This window comes from Schistocerca americana, chromosome 2 (genome assembly GCF_021461395.2).
Source record: "Schistocerca americana isolate TAMUIC-IGC-003095 chromosome 2, iqSchAmer2.1, whole genome shotgun sequence".
Lineage (NCBI taxonomy): Eukaryota > Metazoa > Arthropoda > Insecta > Orthoptera > Acrididae > Schistocerca > Schistocerca americana.
The window spans coordinates 183,296,042-183,316,532 of NC_060120.1; the positions used below are offsets into that span (position 1 = coordinate 183,296,042).

Consider the following 20,491-nt stretch of genomic DNA (forward strand, 5'->3'; position numbering starts at 1 on the left):
GTAGGATATGTAGCAGAGATAGGAAGACACTAAAACAGGAGGGGGAAAATTGCCGCCCTTCAGGCTGAGTTACACAAGGCCAGGGGAGATCTTGACAGGTTAAGGAGGGAGAAGGGTAAAGAGAGGTGGGAAGTGGCAACAGGCAACAGGAGGAACAGGCCCAGAACTTTGTCTGACAGCTTCGTGGTGAATGTAGAAAATAGATTTGACCTGTTGCTTCAGTTAGAAACTGGTGAGCCTCAAGCAGATGCAGATGTAGACAGGGCACAACAAACTTTCAGCAGCAAATTGAAAAGTAAGGATGTAGGGAAATCAGTAAAGAGAAAGAAAGTAGTGTTGTTAGGTAGTTCCCATGGAAGAGGTGTTGGCCAACTTCTGCGGGATAAACTAGGATCAGAATACCAGGTCACAAATTTTTTTAAACCTAGTGCTGGTCTGGAGCAGGTGACAGAGGATTTAGGATCACTTTGCAAAGATTCCACTAAGGAAGACACCGTGGCTATAGTGGGTGGGCCAGGTAATAGTATTGACAGAGATCCTGGGTACAGTGTAGAGTGTGACCTGGCCAAGATCGCATCAGCATTAAAGCATACTAGTGTTGAGTTTGTATCTATTCTTGGGCGCCATGACCTACCTCATTTGAACTCGTCTGTCAAGAGAGTTAATTTGGAGTTGGAACGGCTGCTTATGTCAGGTGCAGGATCATACATTGGTGTGGTTCCTGTTGATTCTCTCAATAGGTGGGATTATACTAGGCATGGCCTTCACCTCACAGGAAATGAAAGGGTAAACTGGCTGGGAAAATAGCAGGAAAGTTAAAGGGGGGAGTCACTGTCATGAGTGATAAAATACCAGTGGTTATAGGGTTCAGAAAAGACCCTTTTTTATGGTAGGGAGGACAGAAAGAAACCAAATTTTAAGAGAGGCTAGGACTGAGACAAACCTTCAGTTCGAGAAAGGAACCAAAAAACATAATTCTAGCTTATTAAATCAGGATAGACAGCTATTGGTTAAGTATTTTCAACTATCAGCAGATATTTCAACTCTACCCAATTTTAACTCAGTCAATGTGAAATGTCAGCTATCTTTATTGCATCAAAATATTTGAAGACAGAGAAATAAAATTAATGAATTAATTATCTGCATAGATGAATCAGAGTCCTCAAAGCCAGCTGACATAATCTGCCTCTCTGAACATAATGTGACCACTGGTATAGAACTTTTAAGTCTTACAGGGTTTAGGTTAGCATCTCACTTTTGTAGAGCAGAAATGGAGAAAGGAGGAGTTGCCACATTCAGCAGGAACTGTCATAAATTTAAGAACATAGACATTCATAAATTTTGCTTAGAACTGCATATGGAAGCATGTGCAAAAGAAGCAGAATTTCACAAACAATCCTTCATAATATTAAGTGTATATCGAGCACCTGCAGGTAACTTGAATCTGTTCATAAACCACATTGAAGCTGTACTGGCCCATTTCGTAACCAAAAACAAAGAAATAGTGGTTGCTGGTGATTTCAATGTAGATTTCCTTACAGACTCTCCCAATAAGAACTTATTTGAGTTAGTAATACTATGTAGATTTCCTTACAGACTCTCCCAATAAGAATTTATTTGAGTTAGTAATACTATCATTCAACTTAATTACACTGTAAAGTTCCCCACTAGGGTAGCCAATTGCTCACAAACAGCCACTGATAATATCTTTATAGAAAAGTCCAATTAACAAAATTATATTACAAAACCAATAGTCAATGGCCTTTCAGACCATGACATGCAGTTCCTTTTGTTAAATGTTAATACTGAACAGGATATAAAATCTGTTAAATCTGAGCTCAAGAGGGTAATCAATAAGCCAAAAATTGATTATTTTAGGACATTCCTCAGGGACATTCACTGGACTGATGTTTACAGTGCTCATGGCATGAATGGAAAATATAACACTTTTGCTAATAAATTGCTTACTTTATTTGAACACAGTTTTTCCCCAAAACTAACCAAGGTTAGAGCAAAGTCTACAAAGAAGCCATGGATTACTCAAGGAATAGGGGTATCTTGTAAAACAAAAAAATAACTGTATATGTCAATCCAAAACAGTTCTGATGTTGATGCTATAGCACATTACAAGAAATACTGCAAAATATTAAAGACTGTAATACAAACATCAAAGCAAATATATTACAAGGAAAAGATAGTCATATCAGATAACAAAATAAAGACAATATGGGATATAGTGAAGGAGGAGACTGGTAGAACCAGACATGAAGAGGGACAAATAGCATTAAGAGATTTGTATAGTGTTACAGAACTTTTCAACAAACATTTTATAACTGTTACTGAAAAGATGGGGTTGAATGGTTCTGTAGATGCTGCTATTGAATACCTCAGACCAGACATTTCAAGTAACTTCCATAATATGAATTTGACCCTCACTACCCCAGCAGAAATAATTTCCATCATAACATCTTTAAAATCAAAAACATCTAGTGGGTATGATGAAATATCAACGAAGTTAATTAAAGAATGTGATTCTGAGTTAAGTAACATATTAAGCTATCTGTGTAACCAGTCGTTTATCAGTGGAATATTTCCTGAATGGTTGAAATACGCTGAAGTTAAGCCACTGTTTAAGAAGGGATACAAAAATAGCATCCAATTTCTGCCCAATTTCACTTTCGCCAGCATTCTCAAAAATTTTAGAAAAAGAAATGTACAATCGGCTTTATTACCATCTTATCTCAAATAACATACTGTCAAAGCTGCAGTACAGATTTCTAAAGGGTTCTGATATTGACAAGGCTATCTACATTTACAGTGAAAATGTGCTAAATTCATTACACAAAAAATTGCAGGCAACTGGTATTTTTGTGATCTGTCAAAGGCATTTTACTGTGTAAATCACAATATCCTTTTTAGTAAATTAGAATATTATGGTGTAACAGGAAATGCTGCAAAATGGTTCACATCTTATATCTCTGGCAGGAAACAAAGGGTGTTATTAGGCAAGAGACATGTATTAAGCTATCAGACATCATCCAACTGGGAACTAATTACATGTAGGGTCCCACAAGGTTCCATTTTAGGGCCCTTACTCTTTCTTGTATATATCAATGACCTTTCATCAGTAACATTACCAAATCCCAAGTTTGTTTTGTTTGCCAATGATACAAGCATTGCAATAAATAGCAAATCAAGTGTACTCTCAGAAAGATCGGCTAATAAAATATTTGTGGATATTAATCACTGGCTCCCAGCCAATTCTTTGTCACTAAACTTTGAAAAAACACACTATATGCAGTTCAGAACTTCTAAGGGGTGTCCCACGAGTATATGCCTAACATAAAATGACAAACAGATAGAAGAAATGGACAGTGTTAAATTCTTGGGATTACAGCTTGATAATAAATTCAACTAGGAGGAGCACACCACAGAACTGCTGAAGCATCTTAACAAATCTCTATTTTCAATGCAAATTGTGTCAGACATTGGGGATATAAAAATGAAAAAGCTGGCATACTATGCTTACTTTCATTCCATAATGTCGTATGGGATTATTTTTTGGGGTAATTCATCAAGCCAAGCTAAAATTTTCTGGGCACAAAAACATGCAGTAAGAGTTATTTATTTATTTATTTATGCATTTATTTTACCTGGCAAGATTAGGGCCTTCAGGCCCTCTCTTACACCTAACCAGGCATACTCAAATTGAACATTAAGTTTCTACAGAACATTAAGGACATATAACGTGTTCTACAGTATTAATGTTAAAGAAAAGTAAATAGAGATTACAACAGTAGTACAATGATAATTATAACAATCAAAAAATAATTATAACAATCAAGAATAATAATAATAATAATAATAATAGTAATGACTATGTATATGAAAGTAAACATATTTTTCTTTTATGAATGTCAGTCCTATTGCTAGTTGGGAATTTTCTCATTATGTTCTTGCAGCTTGTGAGTTATTCTCATCGAGCAGAGACATAAGACGATAGAATGGGGTGAAAGAGATATAGAAGAGGTAGATAGGTTAGAGGAAGAGAAATAGAATGGTAAAGTTCGAAGCTATGATGGAGAGGAGAAAGAAAGAGATGAGAGGGGCACAACAATGGTGGCTATACCGCCCCAAATATGTAAGTTTTGAGTTCCCTCTTGAATGTTGAGTGGTTCTGGATAAGACGCAGATCACAGGGGAGTGCGTTCCATAGTCGTATGGCTGAGATGGAGAGTGACACGGAGAAAGATTTTGTGTTATGTAAAGGTACAGCCAAGATGCTAGACGTATTCGATCTGGTATTGCGGTTGTGGAGTGATGATAGGTGTTTAATGTGAGAAGATAAGTATTGCGGGTACCAGCGGATAAGAAATCGATGAAGTAAGCACATCGTGTGGAGATCGCGTGCCTTATGTGGGCGTATCCAACCTAGCTGGGAGTATGAAGGACTGATATGATCATACAATCGTATATTGCACACGTATCTAACGCAAGCATTCATCACTAGCTCGAGGCATCTCGAATTTTCACTATTTGTACCGTGTTGAACTACATCACAGTAGTAAAGATTAGGCAAGACTAGTGTTTGGACTAATTTTTGTTTAACATGGGTTGGAAATAGTTTTCTAAATTTTTAAATTGCATGTAGGGAGGAGAGCGATTTCCGGCAAGCTGTGGCTGTTTGTTCTTCCCAGTTTAGGTGCTCATCCAAGATTATTCCAAGGTCTTTTACTGTTTTCTGGTATGGTAGTTGGGTACCATTGAAGAGTATTTGAGGGACAGTTTCGCGAAAGTACCGGCTGATTAACTTTGGATGAGATATAAGTATGACCTGGGATTTCTTGGGGTTTAGTTTCAGACCTAGGTTCTGTGCCCATTGAGAAACAGAGCAAAGACCTGCATTCATACTCGCTACTGCGTCAGCAATGTTCTTGGGGCTTGTACTCACGTACAGTTGGATGTCGTCGGCATATAGATGGTAGTTGCAGGAGTGAATCACTGAAGAAATATCATTAATGTACAGTGAGAAGAGTAATGGACCAAGGACGGAGCCTTGGGGAACTCCAGAGCGCACGTTTTTCCATGATGACTTTTCCGACCCACAAATGACTTGTTGACTTCTGTTTTTGAGGTAGCTGTCGAACCAATGTATTGCGCTGTTTGAAAAATTCAGCTGTTTCATTTTAATTAGTAATATATCAAAGTCAACTGTATCAAAAGCCTTGCTAAAGTCAAGCAGTGTTAGGATGGTAGCTTCATGTCTGTCCATAGCATGTTTAATGTCATCAGTTACTTTGATTAATGGAGTTGCTGTACTATGGTGCTTTCGAAAGCCTGACTGATATTTGTCATGGATGTTATGAGTTTTGAGGTAATCCGTCAGCTGTTCATGGACGATGTATTCTAGGGCTTTAGATATTGCAGGTAGTATGCTGATCGGCCTGTAGTCACCTGGCGGTGTGAACTCTAGAACATCCTGTAGAAGCCTGTTTAGGGAACTAGGGATACTAACTACTGCTTACCCAATACATTTATTCCTTAATTAAATTTGTCATTAAAAATATATCACTCTTTCAAACCGACAGCTCAATTCATGGAATCAATACTAAAAATACGAATAATGTTCACAGGGATTTAAAGTCACTTACTCTTGTACAAAAAGGTGTGCATTATTCAGGAACACACATTTTCAATAACTCGCCAGCAGCCATAAAAAACTTAACAACCAATGAAATCCAGTTTAAGAGAAGCCTAAAGGATTTATTGGAGGCCAATTCCTTCTACTCTATTGATGAATTTCTCAGTAGGACCAATTGATTTGTGTGCAATATGGGAGATGCTGAGCCACGATAGGCACAATAAAAAGATTCACACAATTAAGGCCTTTGTCAGCAGTAGAGAGAGAGAGAGAGAGAGAGAGAGAGAGAGACACACACACACACACACACACACACACACACACACACACACACACACACACGCACGCAAGCGCAACTTGCACACACACCTGCAGTCTCAGAGAGCTGAAACTACACTGTGAGCATCAGCACTAGTGCATGATGGGAGTTGCGACTGGGTGGGGGTAAGGAGGAGGCTGGGGTGGGGAGGGGGAGGGTAGTATGGTGGGAGTGGTGGACAGTGAAGTGTTGCAGTTTAGATGGAGGGTAGGTGAGAAGGTGCGGAGAGGGAGGGGGTAAGTAGCGGAAAGGAGAGAAATAAAAATAAAAATAAAAATAAAAGAAATTAAAATACTGGGTGTGGCGGTGAAATGACGGCTGTGTAGTGCTGGAATGGGAACAGGGAGGGGGCTGGATGGGTGAGGACAGTGGCTAACGAAGGTTGAGGCCGGGAGGGTTACGGGAATGTAGGACATATTGCAGGGAAAGTTCCCACCTGCGCAATTCAGAAAAGCTGGTGTTGGTGGGAAGGCTCCATATGGCACAGGCTGTGAAGCAATCATTGAGATGAGGGGTATCATGTTTGGCAGGGTATTCAACTACAGGGTGGTCCACTTGTTTTTTGGCCACAGTTTGTTGGTGGCCATTCATGCGGACAGACAGCTTGTTAGTTGTCATGCCTACATAGAATGCAGCACAGTGGTTGCAGCTTAGCTTGTACATCACATGACTGGTTTCACAGGTAGCCCTGCCTTTGATGTGTTAGGTAATGTTAGTGACCAGACTGGAGTAGGTGGTGGTAGGAGGATGTATGGGACAGGTCTTGCATCTAGGTCTATTACAGGGGTATGAGCCATGAGGTAAGGGATTGGGAGCAGGGGTAGCATAAGGATGGACGAGTATATTGTGTAGGTTCGGTGGATGGCAGAATACCACGGTAGGAGGGGTGGGAAGGATAGTGGGTAGGGCATTTTTCATTTCAGGGCACAACGGGAGGTAATCGAAACCCTGGCGGAGAATGTAATTCAGTTGCTCCAGTCCCAGATGGTACTGAGTTACGAGGGGAATGCTCCTCTGTCACTGGACTGTGGGACTTTGGGAGGTGGTGGGTGACTGGAAAGATAAGTCACGGGAAATTTGTTTTTGTACTAGGATGGGAGGATAATTACGATCAGTGAAGGCTTCAGTGAGACCCTCGGTATATTTAGAGAGGGACTGCTCGTCACTGCAGATGCGATGACCACGCGTAGCTAGGCTGTACGGAAGGGCCTTCTTGGTATAAAACGGGTGGCAGCTGTCGAAGTGGAGGTACTGCTGGTGGTTAGTAGGTTTCATATGGATGGAGGTACTGATGTGGCCATCTCCGAGGTGGAGGTCAACATCTAGGAAGGTGGCTTGTTGGGTTGCGTAGGACCAGGTGAAGCAAATGGGGGAGAAGTTGTTGAGGTTCTGGAATGTGCATAAGGTGTCCTCACCTTCAATCCAGATAGCAAAGATGTCATTAATGATCTGAATCAGGTGAGGGGTTTAGGATTCTGGGTTTTTAGGAAGGATTCCTCAGATTGTTACATTCCATCTGGATTTTCCATTGTTTGAGATATATATTCTGCATCATTTCAGTGCAGTAATGTGTTCATTGTAAATAAGTGTGTGTGTGTGTGTGTGTGTGTGTGTGTGTGTGTGTGTGTAAGTACAATCTAGCTTCTGCAACATTTCAGTGCAGTAATATGTTCATTGTAAATAAGTATTGTAGTAGTTCTATTACATGTTTATTACCTCATAAAAAAAAAAACTTTTTTTAAATTTTAAATTCAGTGCAGTAGTGTTTGTAAAATTATTCTTTCATATAGTGTTCATTAAACAAATGATCATCATTCCACTTGGGACCCGTGGAACGTACATTAGCTTATTTGTTTCAGTTGTAAATATTTGTCATGTATTACTGTTTTTCCGACATGTTCCACATCCTGGAGGACCTCCTCACTATGGATCAATTGGAATGAAAGTAAATCTAATCTAATCATTTCTAAGAAAGAATGTTCTTGTTATTACTGTTTACTGTGCCTTTCTGGAAACTGTGGAAGCAACTGAGATTATTAAAAATGTTGAGTCAGAACAAAGGTGGTGAGGTAAAAATGTATTTGAAGGGATAGGTGATTATAATATAGAGTGAAAATCTTTCATGTTGATAGTGTCATAGAACTACTGGAATTGAAATTTGTTCCTCAACTTTCTTGACTGTGAGTGTTTTTACAGCAGTTTTGTTGGAATGTAATGCACCTATGAAAAATGTTTGGGATATAAAATGTAATATGATGTTGAAAGTACACTAACACTTTTTTTTTTAATTCAAATAGCTGGATCCACTATACTGGAAATAGTGCATTCATTTATTTTGCATACAAAATAAACTATTGGTCACATTCACCCCACGTTGTGAGGTGAAGGTAATCAACAATTACAGTAAGGGCAATTATGAATTAACGATAAATTAAAACATGAATCAGGCTGTACAGTTAACACTTCAAATTTGTATTCTGACATTGCTGAAGTAAACAGACCCTTTAAAAAAAGCTCCTGTGTTTGACTGGATTCACCCCAGCTTACCAGTACTTAGTATTGTTCTTCCTGAAGATAAGTAGTGGTCTGCAATTCTGTCTCCTTGTAATTTTACAACACTGAAAATTGTTATCAATCAATTCCAGCCATTAACTGTTACAGCCATCTGAGAGGCTGGGGCGACACAAAAAAACTGAGTAACATCATAATAGGAGAACCAATGTAAAACTTACATAGCAATGAAACATGTAATTATTACACACTTCAACATCAATCTGCTTTACAAAATAAGTGGGACTCTTTAAAATGTAAGATATTTCAATAAAACAAATTATGTACTGTTTAAAATTTGTAAATTCTATTTCAATAAAACAAATTATGTACTGTTTAAAATTTGTAAATTCTGACCTGATATATGGTGCTATCCAGTTCTCATATTCTTCCCTCTTATGCCTCTTTCTCGCTGTTGCGATACACCTGAAATAGCGTCTTTCTGAGTCATTACATATTGGCATAGTGAACCTGCAAAAGTTTTCCAGCTATTGTAAAACCTTAACTCCAACCTGTGGTTAACGTCAGTATAACCGAAACTAAAACGAAACATGAAAAGAAGAAAAAGCTACAATGTCTTACTCAGTAATCTGCAGCACATCTTCCAGGTAAAGTTCCTGAACAGGATAAGTGAATCCCGGGATGTTTATGAGAGGACAGTTGTCGAAGTACCGAGAAAATGACTCGGCATTCAATGTTGCACTCATCAACACTAATTTAAGATCAGGTCGCTGCAGAACAAAAAATGAATATTGCACTAATCTGATGTCGCATGTAATTGTTTCTGAAATCACAATCCACACTAATACATTTCTGGCAACAGTACTAACACAAACTTATTTTTACCTGTGGACTGTTGTTCACAAAAAACAAAAATGGGCAAGAAATGCTTCAAAAGTACAATGGTTCTGGCAAGTAACAAAAATTATAAGGATTTCTACATACAAAGATTATGACTTGGACGTGCAGAATCATGTACTTTTGCACAAGATACATAGACACAAAGCTATGTGAAGCTAAATCATGGTAAATGATTAATTACTTGAAACACTTGTCCTTGGAGGGGCAACCAGACTTGGGGCATGCACAAAACTTATAATGAAACAGGAAAGGCCGTAAAAGATATGCAAGCAGATAACAAAAAAATGGTTCAAATGACTCTGAGCACTATCCGACTTAACTTCTGAGGTCATCAGTCGCCTAGAACTTAGAACTAATTAAACCTAACTAACTTAAGGGCATCACATACATCCATGCCCGAGGCAGGATTCGAACCTGCGACTGTAGCGGTCACTCGGCTCCAGACTGTAGCACCTAGAACCACACGGCCAAAGCAGATAACAGAGGATATTAGTAATTACACCGAACTATTACACGATGTTTTGCACAAACTATAAAAATACATCAGAATCACCCAATCCTAACTAAATATGAAAGCAGGAATCGTGGAACTTCTGCTTTCCAACAAGTTCATGTCGACTTTCAGTCATGATAAAGTTGCTCAGATTCAAGCCAGCTGCAAGGCACAATGTGTATAATGATTATATACGGTATATTACCATCAATAGAGGAATGGAAGACATGTACAGGTGTAACAGTTGTGATATACAACATTTGGAAGGGATTCATAGTAATCCTTACATGGGGAGACCCCAAATAAATTATATGCCACTAGCTACTGAAAGATGCCAACACAAATGTAGGTGTGCCAATTTTTTCCCCTTAAACAAAGTATACAGGTCACATCAACTGCTCTTGAGGTGGAAGATTTAAAAATCTTAACCATGTAAATCAAAGGCTGTACTGCTGTACCATATAAAAACCTCCCAAGTGCTGATTTCAGCATTGAAGTACCTTCTGATTTCTTAAGTCAACACATGCAAATATCAAAGTTTTGCATCTTGGTCTTCACACAGTCCGCAACATATACATTGTTATCTATTGTTATTGGGGTCTCAGCAATGCTTGTAGAGGTTATAATTTTAAAGATACCCAAAAGACAATACGTGAAAATACATATACGATGTGTGGAAATACATATACAACATCAGCATATGAAACAAGTAAAAGGAAAGACAGGTGTCTAAAAAATAAGATTATGAGATTAACAGAAAATGCAAAACAGCTAACAAGGAAAGTTAGGAGGAAAAAACATGTGGTTGCAAATTTTTATACACTGGTAGGGAGGACTGTAATGAATACATATCAAAAATCGTGATCGTTGGGATGTGAGCATAGCGGTGGGGCTACGGGGGGTGCATTTAAAGGTCATTTTTTATGTTGTTCTTGAAAATATCAAATTAAATTTCCTACAAAAAAGGCCTTACTTTTCTCCACACCCACTCTTCCACCATGTTACACCCTCAGAACACAACCCTTCAATACTTATCTGTGGTAACAAATTTAATATTTGTTCTTAATTCATTTCATTTAACAATAAACATAAATTTTATACCATTGAAACACTATTTTTAGTTAACTGTGATTTTTCCCATCTCCTGCAACGTGGAAACTGACAGCCCAAGAGAAGAAAGGTATATGAACAGAATCTATGTAAGGACCTTCATTCTTTTCTCAATGCTACAAGGGAAATTGATTCTTAGTTGTCCTGTACACCAGCTGCAGCATTCCTCTGGGAAAGACAAATTGAAAAACCACAAGTGCAGCTCGCTTTTCAGTTTACATACAGGCTATAACTCCCCATCTCCTGTCCAGTTCTCTCACATGACGATGAGCATTTCAGATGTAGGGGGCTCAATATCATGGCCATCTGTGCGCTGCCACGAAGTCAGCAACCCTTTCTCATGGTAGGGGCTACGGCTGTCACCACAGAGCAGAGCAGTTTATAATGGATTCAAACTTGAAGGCAATATTCCAGAAAGAGGAGGAGGAGGAGAGTAGGTGAAGATCAAACAGGGGATATGGACACTGCAAGAAGAATTTGACAGAACACTAAAAGACCTAGATGGAAGCAGTACCCCTGGATTAGATGACATTCACTCAAAATTACTGAGATCCTTGGCAGAGCCACATGCGATGAAATTATTTCCACTGGTGTGAGAGATGTCCGAGAGAGTCGAAATACTCTCAAACTTTAGGAAGAAGGTAATAATTTCAATTCCAAATAAGAGAGGTGCTAATAGGTGTGAATACCACCGAATCATCAGTTTAGCTAGTCATGGTTGGAAAGTATTGGCACTTAATACGTACAGAAGAAAGGGAAAACCAGTAGAAGTTGACCTTGGGGAAGATCAGTTTGGGTTCGAGAGAACTGTAGGAACATGAGAGGTAATATTAAGGCTATGTCTTATCTCAGAAGATATGTTGAAGAAAGGCTAATCAATGTTTAGAGCATTTGTAGATTTGGAAAAGGCTTTTGACAATATTGACTAGTCTATACTCTTTGCTATGTTGAAGGCAACATGGAAAAAATGCATAGAGCAAAAAGTCTGTTTAAAACTTGTACAGAAACCTGTCAAACGACATGTAAGGAAAGCAGTAGTTTAGATGCAACTGAGACACGGTTGTAGCACATCTCCAATGTTGCTCAATCTGTACACTGAGCAAGCAATAAAGGAAACCAAGGAGAAAACTGGAAAGGGCGTCTAAGTTCATGCAGAAGAAATAAAATCTTTAAGGTTTACTGATGACACTGTTCTGTCAGAGATGGTAATGGGCTTGGATGAACAACTGAATGGAATGGATAGTATCTGCAAAAGAGATTGTAATGCACACATCATCAAAAGTAAAATAATGCTAATGCAATGTAATCACATCAAATCAGACAATTTTGAAGGAATTACGTTAGCAAATGATACACTAAAAGTAAAAGATGGGTTTAGAGATTTGGGCAGCAAAATAAATGATGATGCCCCAAGTAAAGAGGATATAAAATGCATACCAGCATCAGCAAGGAAAGTGTTTCTGAAAAAGGGAAGTTTGTTATCATCAAATATAAACACCGCAAAGCATTTTCTGAAGGTATTTGACTGGAGAGCAGCCTTGTATGCAAGCAAAACTGGGACGAAAAGCTGGTCAGACAAGAAGAGAATAAAAGCTTTTGAAATGTGGTACTACAGAAGAATGATGGATATTAGATGGCTGGATCAAATAACCAGTAAGGAATAATGAACTGAAATGAGGAGTACAGTAATTTACGGTAACTTGACTAAAAGAAGTGATCGGTTGATAGGATACAAATTGAGGCATCGAAAGAATAATCAATTTGGTAATGGACAGAAATGTGGAGGACAAAAATTGTCAAGGGAGACCTAGGCATGAAAACAGTAAGAAGTTTCAAATGAATATAGGTTGCAGTAGTTATTCATATATGATGAGGCCTGTGCGGATAGACAAGCATGAACAGTTGCATCAAACCTGTCTTCTGACTAAAGACCATCACATCGTCACCTTTCACAAACAACATATTTTCCCACACTCTCAACAGCCAAACAGCAGCCTCATTTTGATGCAACCAAATATATTCCACACAGTGATTTGTGACTGGCTGTCATGGTACCACATGAGGTTACACGCATCACAACTAGAATAGCACAGCACTGCAAGAAAAGGACAAAAGTAGCATTATGTGTCTCATACTTGGAACAAAATAAATTGCACAATCAATCCTGGTAGATGAAAGAGCAGTTAAATGAAGATTTGGTATTTACTGTTAAATACTATATCTCACAAGGGAAGTATAAGCTTACAAAATAGACCCCACAAAGAGTGGTATGAACCATTCATATGCAGAACTGCACATCTTACCATGAGAGACATTTGAATCATCTCCCATTCAAGGAGAACTTTGGTAAAATGAAACAAAATATCAATATAACAGAGCTAAAATCATTTATTTTAATGCAGTAACCTATTACTGCATTTCCCTCTACTTAAAATAATTACACAACATGAACAAGAAACTTTTACTGTTGACCCAATAGTGTTGCACAGCTTTTCAGTCTTCAAACAACAGGTGTGGGTTTTCAATGAAGTGGACAAAGTGAAGCGTCACAGAACAATATGAACATCTAACTAAAGCCACAGATCACTTCTGTATTCAAACAGTCTAATTCCAAATGCCACACCAATATATAGGACTGCGTGAATGTAGAAGTGATATTGAAAGTGAAAAAGTGCCATTAGTCAGAAGTGCATATTGTTCTATTCCACTATCCTTTGATCCCATCACTGAAACCTCATACCTGCAGTCTGAAGACTGTAATTATAGAAAGTTTGTTATTCAGGTAGTGTAATTATTTTAAGGAGCAGGGAATATAGAAATAAGTCACAACATCAAAATGAGTGTGTTTTTTGGCCCCGTTATATCAATATTTTGTTTCTTCGTGTTAACACAGGTCCTGTCTTAGACTTCAAATTAGTGATCATTCACATTTCTCTCAAGGTAACACAAACTGTTTTACATGCAAATGGCTCATGCCACTGTTTTTGGGATGAGCAATTTATATCCTTAGCATATTTTTATGTGGTCCTGAGTGTTCAAGGTCATGCACGTCCTTTGTCAATGTTGTTGTTGTGGTCTTCAGTCCTGAGACTGGTTTGATGCAGCTCTCCATGCTACTCTATCCTGTGCAAGTTTCTTCATCTCTCAGTACTTACTGCAACCTACATCCTTCTGAATCTGCTTAGTGTATTCATCTCTTGGTCTCCCTCTACGATTTTTACCCTCCACGCTGCCCTCCAATACTAAATTGTTGATCCCTTGATGCCTCAGAACATGTCCTACCAACCGATCCCTTCTTCTTGTCAAGTTGTGCCACAAGCTCCTCTTCTCCCCAATTCTATTCAATACCTCCTCATTAGTTATGTGATCTACCCATCTAATCTTCAGCATTCTTCTGTAGCACCACATCTCGAAAGCTTCTATTCTCTCCCTGTCTAAACTATTTATCGTCCACGTTTCACTTCCATACATGGCTACAATCCAAACAAATACTTTCAGAAACGACTTCCTGACATTTAAATCTATACTCGATGTTAATAAATTTTTCTTCTTCAGAAACACTTTCCTTGCCATTGCCAGTCTACATTTTATATCCTCTCTATTTCGACCATCATCAGTTATTTTGCTCCCCAAATAGCAAAACTCCTTTACTACTTCAAGTGTGTCATTTCCTAATCTAATTCCCTCAGCATCACCCAACTTAAATCGGCTACATACCATTATCCTCGTTTTGCTTTTGTTGATGTTCATCTTATATCCTCCTTTCAAGACACTGTCCATTCCGTTCAACTGCTCTTCCAAGTCCTTTGCTGTCTCTGACAGAATTACAATGTCATCAGCGAACCTCAAAGTTTTTACTTCTTCTCCATGGATTTTAATACCTACTCCGAACTTTTCTTTTGTTTCCTTTATTGCTTGCTCAATATACAGATTGAATAACATCGGGATAGGCTACAACCCTGTCTCACTCCCTTCCCAACCATTGCTTCCCTTTCATGCACCTCGACTCTTAAAACTGCCATCTGGTTTCTGTACAAATTGTAAATAGCCTTTCGCTCCCTGTATTTTACCCCTGCCACCTTTCGAATTTGAAAGAGAGTATACCAGTCAACATTGTCAAAAGCCTTCTCTAAGTCTACAAATGCTAGAAACGTAGGTTTGCCTTCCCTTAATCTATTTTCTAACAAGGGAACCTCCCCATCCCACCCCCCTCAGATTTAGTTATAAGTTGGCACAGTGGACAGGCCTTGAAAAACTGAACACAGATCAATCGAGAAAACAGGAAGAAGTTGTGTGGAACTACAGAAAAAATAAGTAAAATACACAAACTGAGTAGTCCATGTGCAAGATAAGCGACATCGAGCATAGTGTCAGCTCAGGAGCGCCGTGGTCCCGTGGTTAGCGTGAACAATCGCGAAACGAGAGGTCCTTGGTTCAAGTTTTCCCTCGGGTAAAAATTTTACTTTATTTATTTTCGCAAAGTTATGACCTGTCAGTTCGTTCATTGACGTCTCTGTTCACAGTAATAAGTTTAGTGTCTCTGTTTTGCGACCGCACCGCAAAACCGTGCGATTAGTAGACGAAAGTACGTTCCTCTCCAATGGGAACCGAAAACATTTGATCGCAAGGTCATAGGTCAACCAATTCCTCCACAGGAAAACACGTCTGATATATTCTATATGACACTGGTGACGGCATGTGCGTCACATGACAGGAATATGTTGTTGACCCACCTAACCTGTACACTTGGCGAATGGGTAAAAAGATTCTTCTACCTTGCCCGATTTAGGTTTTCTTGTGGATGTGATAATAACTCCCAAAAAAGTGATGAAAACATAAGAATTTGTCACATAAACTGCAACAAATGAATGCAACAGTTTCACAGTCACACCGTTTTCCCTGTGCTCTGTCAAAACATATGTTTTTAACGTTTTCCAATTTTTTCCGTGTGTAGACCGTCAAATCCTGCATATGTCCAAGCAAATCTGAACTGGAATTTTCGAGAGCAAAGTTGATTGTGTGAGTGCCTGAACTTTGATAATTGACACATGTCAATTGCTAGAAAATAAAAAAGTTAAAATTTTTACTCGAGGGAAGACTTGAACCGAGGTCCTCTAGCACCCCATTCGCTTACGCTTACTACGAGACTACGGCGCTCCTCGGTTCACAATGTCCTTGATGTGGCTAATGTTACACATCGAGTACTCAATTAGTATATTTTACTTATTTTTTTCATAGTTCGACAAAACATCTTCCTGTTTTCTCCATTGATCTGTGATCAGTTTTTCAAGGCCTATCCACAGTGCCAACTTATAACTAAATCTGAGGGGGGTGCGATGGGGAGGTTCCCTTGTAAGATAAGTCATAGGGTCAGTACTGCCTCACGTGTTCCAACACCTCTATGGAATCCAAACTGATCTTCCCCGAGGTCGGCCTCTATTTCACATCTGTCAACACCTGCTTTCTTTGGGATTGGAATTATTATATTCTTCCTGAAGTCTGAGGGTATTTCGCCTGTCTCATACATCTTGCTCACCAGATGGTAGAGTTTTGTCAGGACTGGCTCTCCCACGGCCGTCAGTAGTTCCAATGGAATATTGTCTACTCCGGGGGCCTTGTTTCGACTCAGGTCTTTCAGTGCTCTGTCAAACTCTTCACGCAGTATCGTATCTCCCATTTCATCTTCATCTATATCCTCTTCCATTTCCATAACATTGTCCTCGAGTACATCACCCTTGTATAGACCCTCTATATACTCCTTCCACCTTTCTGCTTTCCCTTCTTTGCTTAGATCTTGGTTTCCATCTGAGCCCTTGGTATTCATACAAGTGGTTCTCCTTTCTCCAAAGGTCTCTTTAATTTTCCTGTAGGCAGTATCCATCTTACCTCTAGTGAGATAAGCCTCTACATTCTTACATTTGTCCTCTAGCCATGCTTGCTTAGCCATTTTGCACTTCCTGTCGATCTCAGTTTTGAGACGTTTGTATTCCTTTTTGACTGCTTCATTTACTGAATTTTTGTATTTTCTCCTTTCATCAATTAAATTCAATATTTCTTCTGTTACCCAAGGGTTTCTACTAGCCCTCGACTTTTTATCTATTTGATCCTCTGCCTTCACTATTTCATCCCTCAAAACTACCCATTCTTCTTCTACTGTATTTCTTTCCCCCATTCCTGTCAATCGTTCCCTTATGTTCTCCCTGAAACTCTGTACAACCTCTGGTTCTTTCAGTTTATCCAGGTCCCATCTCCTAAAATTCCCACCTTTTTGCAGTTTCTTCAGTTTTAATCTACAGCTCATAACCAATAGATTGTGGTCAGAGTCCACATCTCCCCCTGGAAATGTTTTACAATTTAAAACCTGCTTCCTAAATCTCTGTCTTACCATTATATAATCTATCTGATACCTTTTAGTATCTCCAGGGTTCTTCCATGTATACAACCTTCTATCATGATTCTTAAACCATGTGTTAGCTATGATTAAGTTATGCTCTGCGTAAAATTCTACCAGGCGGCTTCCTATTTCATTTCTTAGCCTCAATCCATATTCACCTACTATGTTTCCTTCTCTCCCTTTTCCTACGCTTGAATTCCAGTCACCCATGACTGTTAAATTCTCGTCTCCCTTTACTACCTGAATAATTTATTTTATCTTATCATACATTTCATCAATTTCTTCATCATCTGCAGAGCTAGTTGGCATATAAACTTGTACTACTGTAGTAGGTGTGGGCTTCGTGTCTATCTTGGCCACAATAATGGGTTCACTATGCTGTTTGACCTGTAGATTAAAACTGAAGAAACTGTAAAAAGGTGGGAATTTAAGGAGATGGGACCTGGATAAACTAAAAGAACCAGAGGTTGTACAGAGATTCAGGGAGAGCATAAGGGAGCAATTGACAGGAATGGGGGAAATAAATACAGTAGAAGAAGAATGGGTAGCTTTGAGGGATGAAGTAGTGAAGGCAGCAGACGATCAAGTAGGTAAAAAGACGAGGGCTAGTAGAAATCCTTGGGTAACAGAAGAAATACTGAATTTAATTGATGAAAGGAGAAAATATAAAAATGCAGTAAGTGAAACAGGCAAAAAGGAATACAAACGTCTCAAAAATGAGATCGACAGGAAGTGCAAAATGGCTAAGCAGGGATGGCTAGAGGACAAATGTAAGGATGTAGAGGCCTATCTCACTAGGGGTAAGATAGATACCGCCTACAGGAAAATTAAAGAGACCTTTGGAGATAAGAGAACGACTTGTATGAATATCAAGAGCTCAGATGGAAACCCAGTGCTAAGCAAAGAAGGGAAAGCAGAAAGGTGGAAGGAGTATATAGAGGGTCTATGCAAGGGCGATGTACTTGAGGACAATATTATGGAAATGGAAGAGGATGTAGATGAAGATGAAATGGGAGATACGATACTGCGTGAAGAGTTTGACAGAGCACTGAAAGACCTGAGTCGAAACAAGGCCCCCGGAGTAGACAATATTCCATTGGAACTACTGACGGCCGTGGGAGAGCCAGTCCTGACAAAACTCTACCATCTGGTGAGCAAGATGTATGAAACAGGCGAAATACCCTCAGACTTCAAGAAGAATATAATAATTCCAATCCCAAAGAAAGCAGGTGTTGACAGATGTGAAAATTACCGAACTATCAGCTTAATAAGTCACAGCTGCAAAATACTAACACGAATTCTTTACAGACGAATGGAAAAACTAGTAGAAGCCAACCTCGGGGAAGATCAGTTTGGATTCCATAGAAACACTGGAACACGTGAGGCAATACTGACCTTACGACTTATCTTAGAAGAAAGATTAAGGAAAGGCAAACCTACATTTCTAGCATTTGTAGACTTAGAGAAAGCTTTTGACAATGTTGACTGGAATACTCTCTTTCAAATTCTAAAGGTGGCAGGGGTAAAATACAGGGAGCGAAAGGCTATTTACAATTTGTACAGAAACCAGATGGCAGTTATAAGAGTCGAGGGACATGAAAGGGAAGCAGTGGTTGGGAAGGGGGTAAGACAGGGTTGTAGCCTCTCCCCGATGTTGTTCAATCTGTATATTGAGCAAGCAGTAAAGGAAACAAAAGAAAAATTCGGAGTAGGTATTAAAATTCATGGAGAAGAAATAAAAACTTTGAGGTTCGCTGATGACATTGTAATTCTGTCAGAGACAGCAAAGGACTTGGAAGAGCAGTTGAATGGAATGGACAGTGTCTTGAAAGGAGGATATAAGATGAACATCAACAAAAGCAAAACAACGATAATGGAATGTAGTCTAATTAAGTCTGGTGATGCTGAGGGAATTAGATTAGGAAATGAGGCACTTAAAGTAGTAAAGGAGTTTTGCTATTTGGGGAGCAAAATAACTGATGATGGTCGAAGTAGAGAGGATATAAAATGTAGGCTGGCAATGGCAAGGAAAGCGTTTCTGAAGAAGAGAAATTTGTTAACATCCAGTATTGATTTAAGTGTCAGGAAGTCATTTCTGAAAGTATTCGTATGGAGTGTAGCCATGTATGGAAGTGAAACATGGACGATAAATAGTTTAGACAAGAAGAGAATAGAAGCTTTCGAAATGTGGTGCTACAGAAGAATGCTGAAGATTAGATGGGTAGATCATGTAACTAATGAGGAAGTATTGAATAGGATTGGGGAGAAGAGAAGTTTGTGGCACAACTTGACCAGAAGAAGGGATCGGTTGGTAGGGCATGTTCTGAGGCATCAAGGGATCAGCAATTTAGTATTGGAGGGCAGCGTGGAGGGTAAAAATCGTAGAGGGAGACCACGAGATGAATACACTAAGCAGATTCAGAAGGATGTAGGTTGCAGTAGGTACTGGGAGATGAAAAAGCTTGCACAGGATAGAGTAGCATGGAGAGCTGCATCAAACCAGTCTCAGGACTGAAGACCACAACAACAACATGCTGTTTGTAGTAGCTTACCCGTATTCCTATTTTTTTTATTCATTATTAAACCTACTCCTGCATTTACCCCTATTTGATTTTGTATTTATAACCCTGTATTCACCTGACCAAAAGTCTTGTTACTCCTGCCACCGAACTTCACTAATTCCCACTATGTCTAACTTTAACCTATCCATTTCCCTTTTTAAATTTTCTAACCTGCCTGCCCGATTAAGGGATCTGACATTCCACGCTCCGATCCGTAGAACACCAGTTTTCTTTCTCCTGATAACAACGTCCTCTTGAGTAGTCCCCACCCGGAGATACAAATGGGGGACTATTTTACCTCCGGAATACTTTACCCAAGAGGACGCCATCATCATTTAATCATACAGTAAAGCTGCTTTGTCAATAGCATATAAAAATTGAATCTTATTCCAAACACTCAACATAGACTGATCATGTTAAACTCTGCCAGAATATCGATAATTTGCACAGAATCTGCCATTGGACTTACGGCAGAGTGTGTGTGTGTGTGTGTGTGTGTGTGTGTGTGTGTGTGTGTCACTTCACTAAGACACATCAGGGAACGATATTTGGATCAGAATCT

At 39.1% G+C, this 20,491-nt stretch overlaps 1 protein-coding gene across 3 annotated transcripts in view; it reads right to left on the reverse strand.

Annotated features, from left to right (window-relative positions):
- Positions 1-20,491, reverse strand: part of LOC124594980 (ATP-dependent DNA/RNA helicase DHX36) — a 248,689-nt gene that overhangs the window by 122,025 nt on the left and 106,173 nt on the right. For 2 of the 3 annotated variants that reach the window (XM_047133511.1, XM_047133509.1), the window contains exons 8-9: positions 9,093-9,241; positions 8,868-8,981 (exon numbers count right to left, since the gene is read on the reverse strand). In XM_047133511.1, coding sequence (XP_046989467.1) covers positions 8,868-8,981; positions 9,093-9,241 — 263 coding nt within the window. The remainder of the gene's footprint in view (positions 1-8,867; positions 8,982-9,092; positions 9,242-20,491) is intronic. The other variant, XM_047133510.1, reaches the window with a different exon arrangement.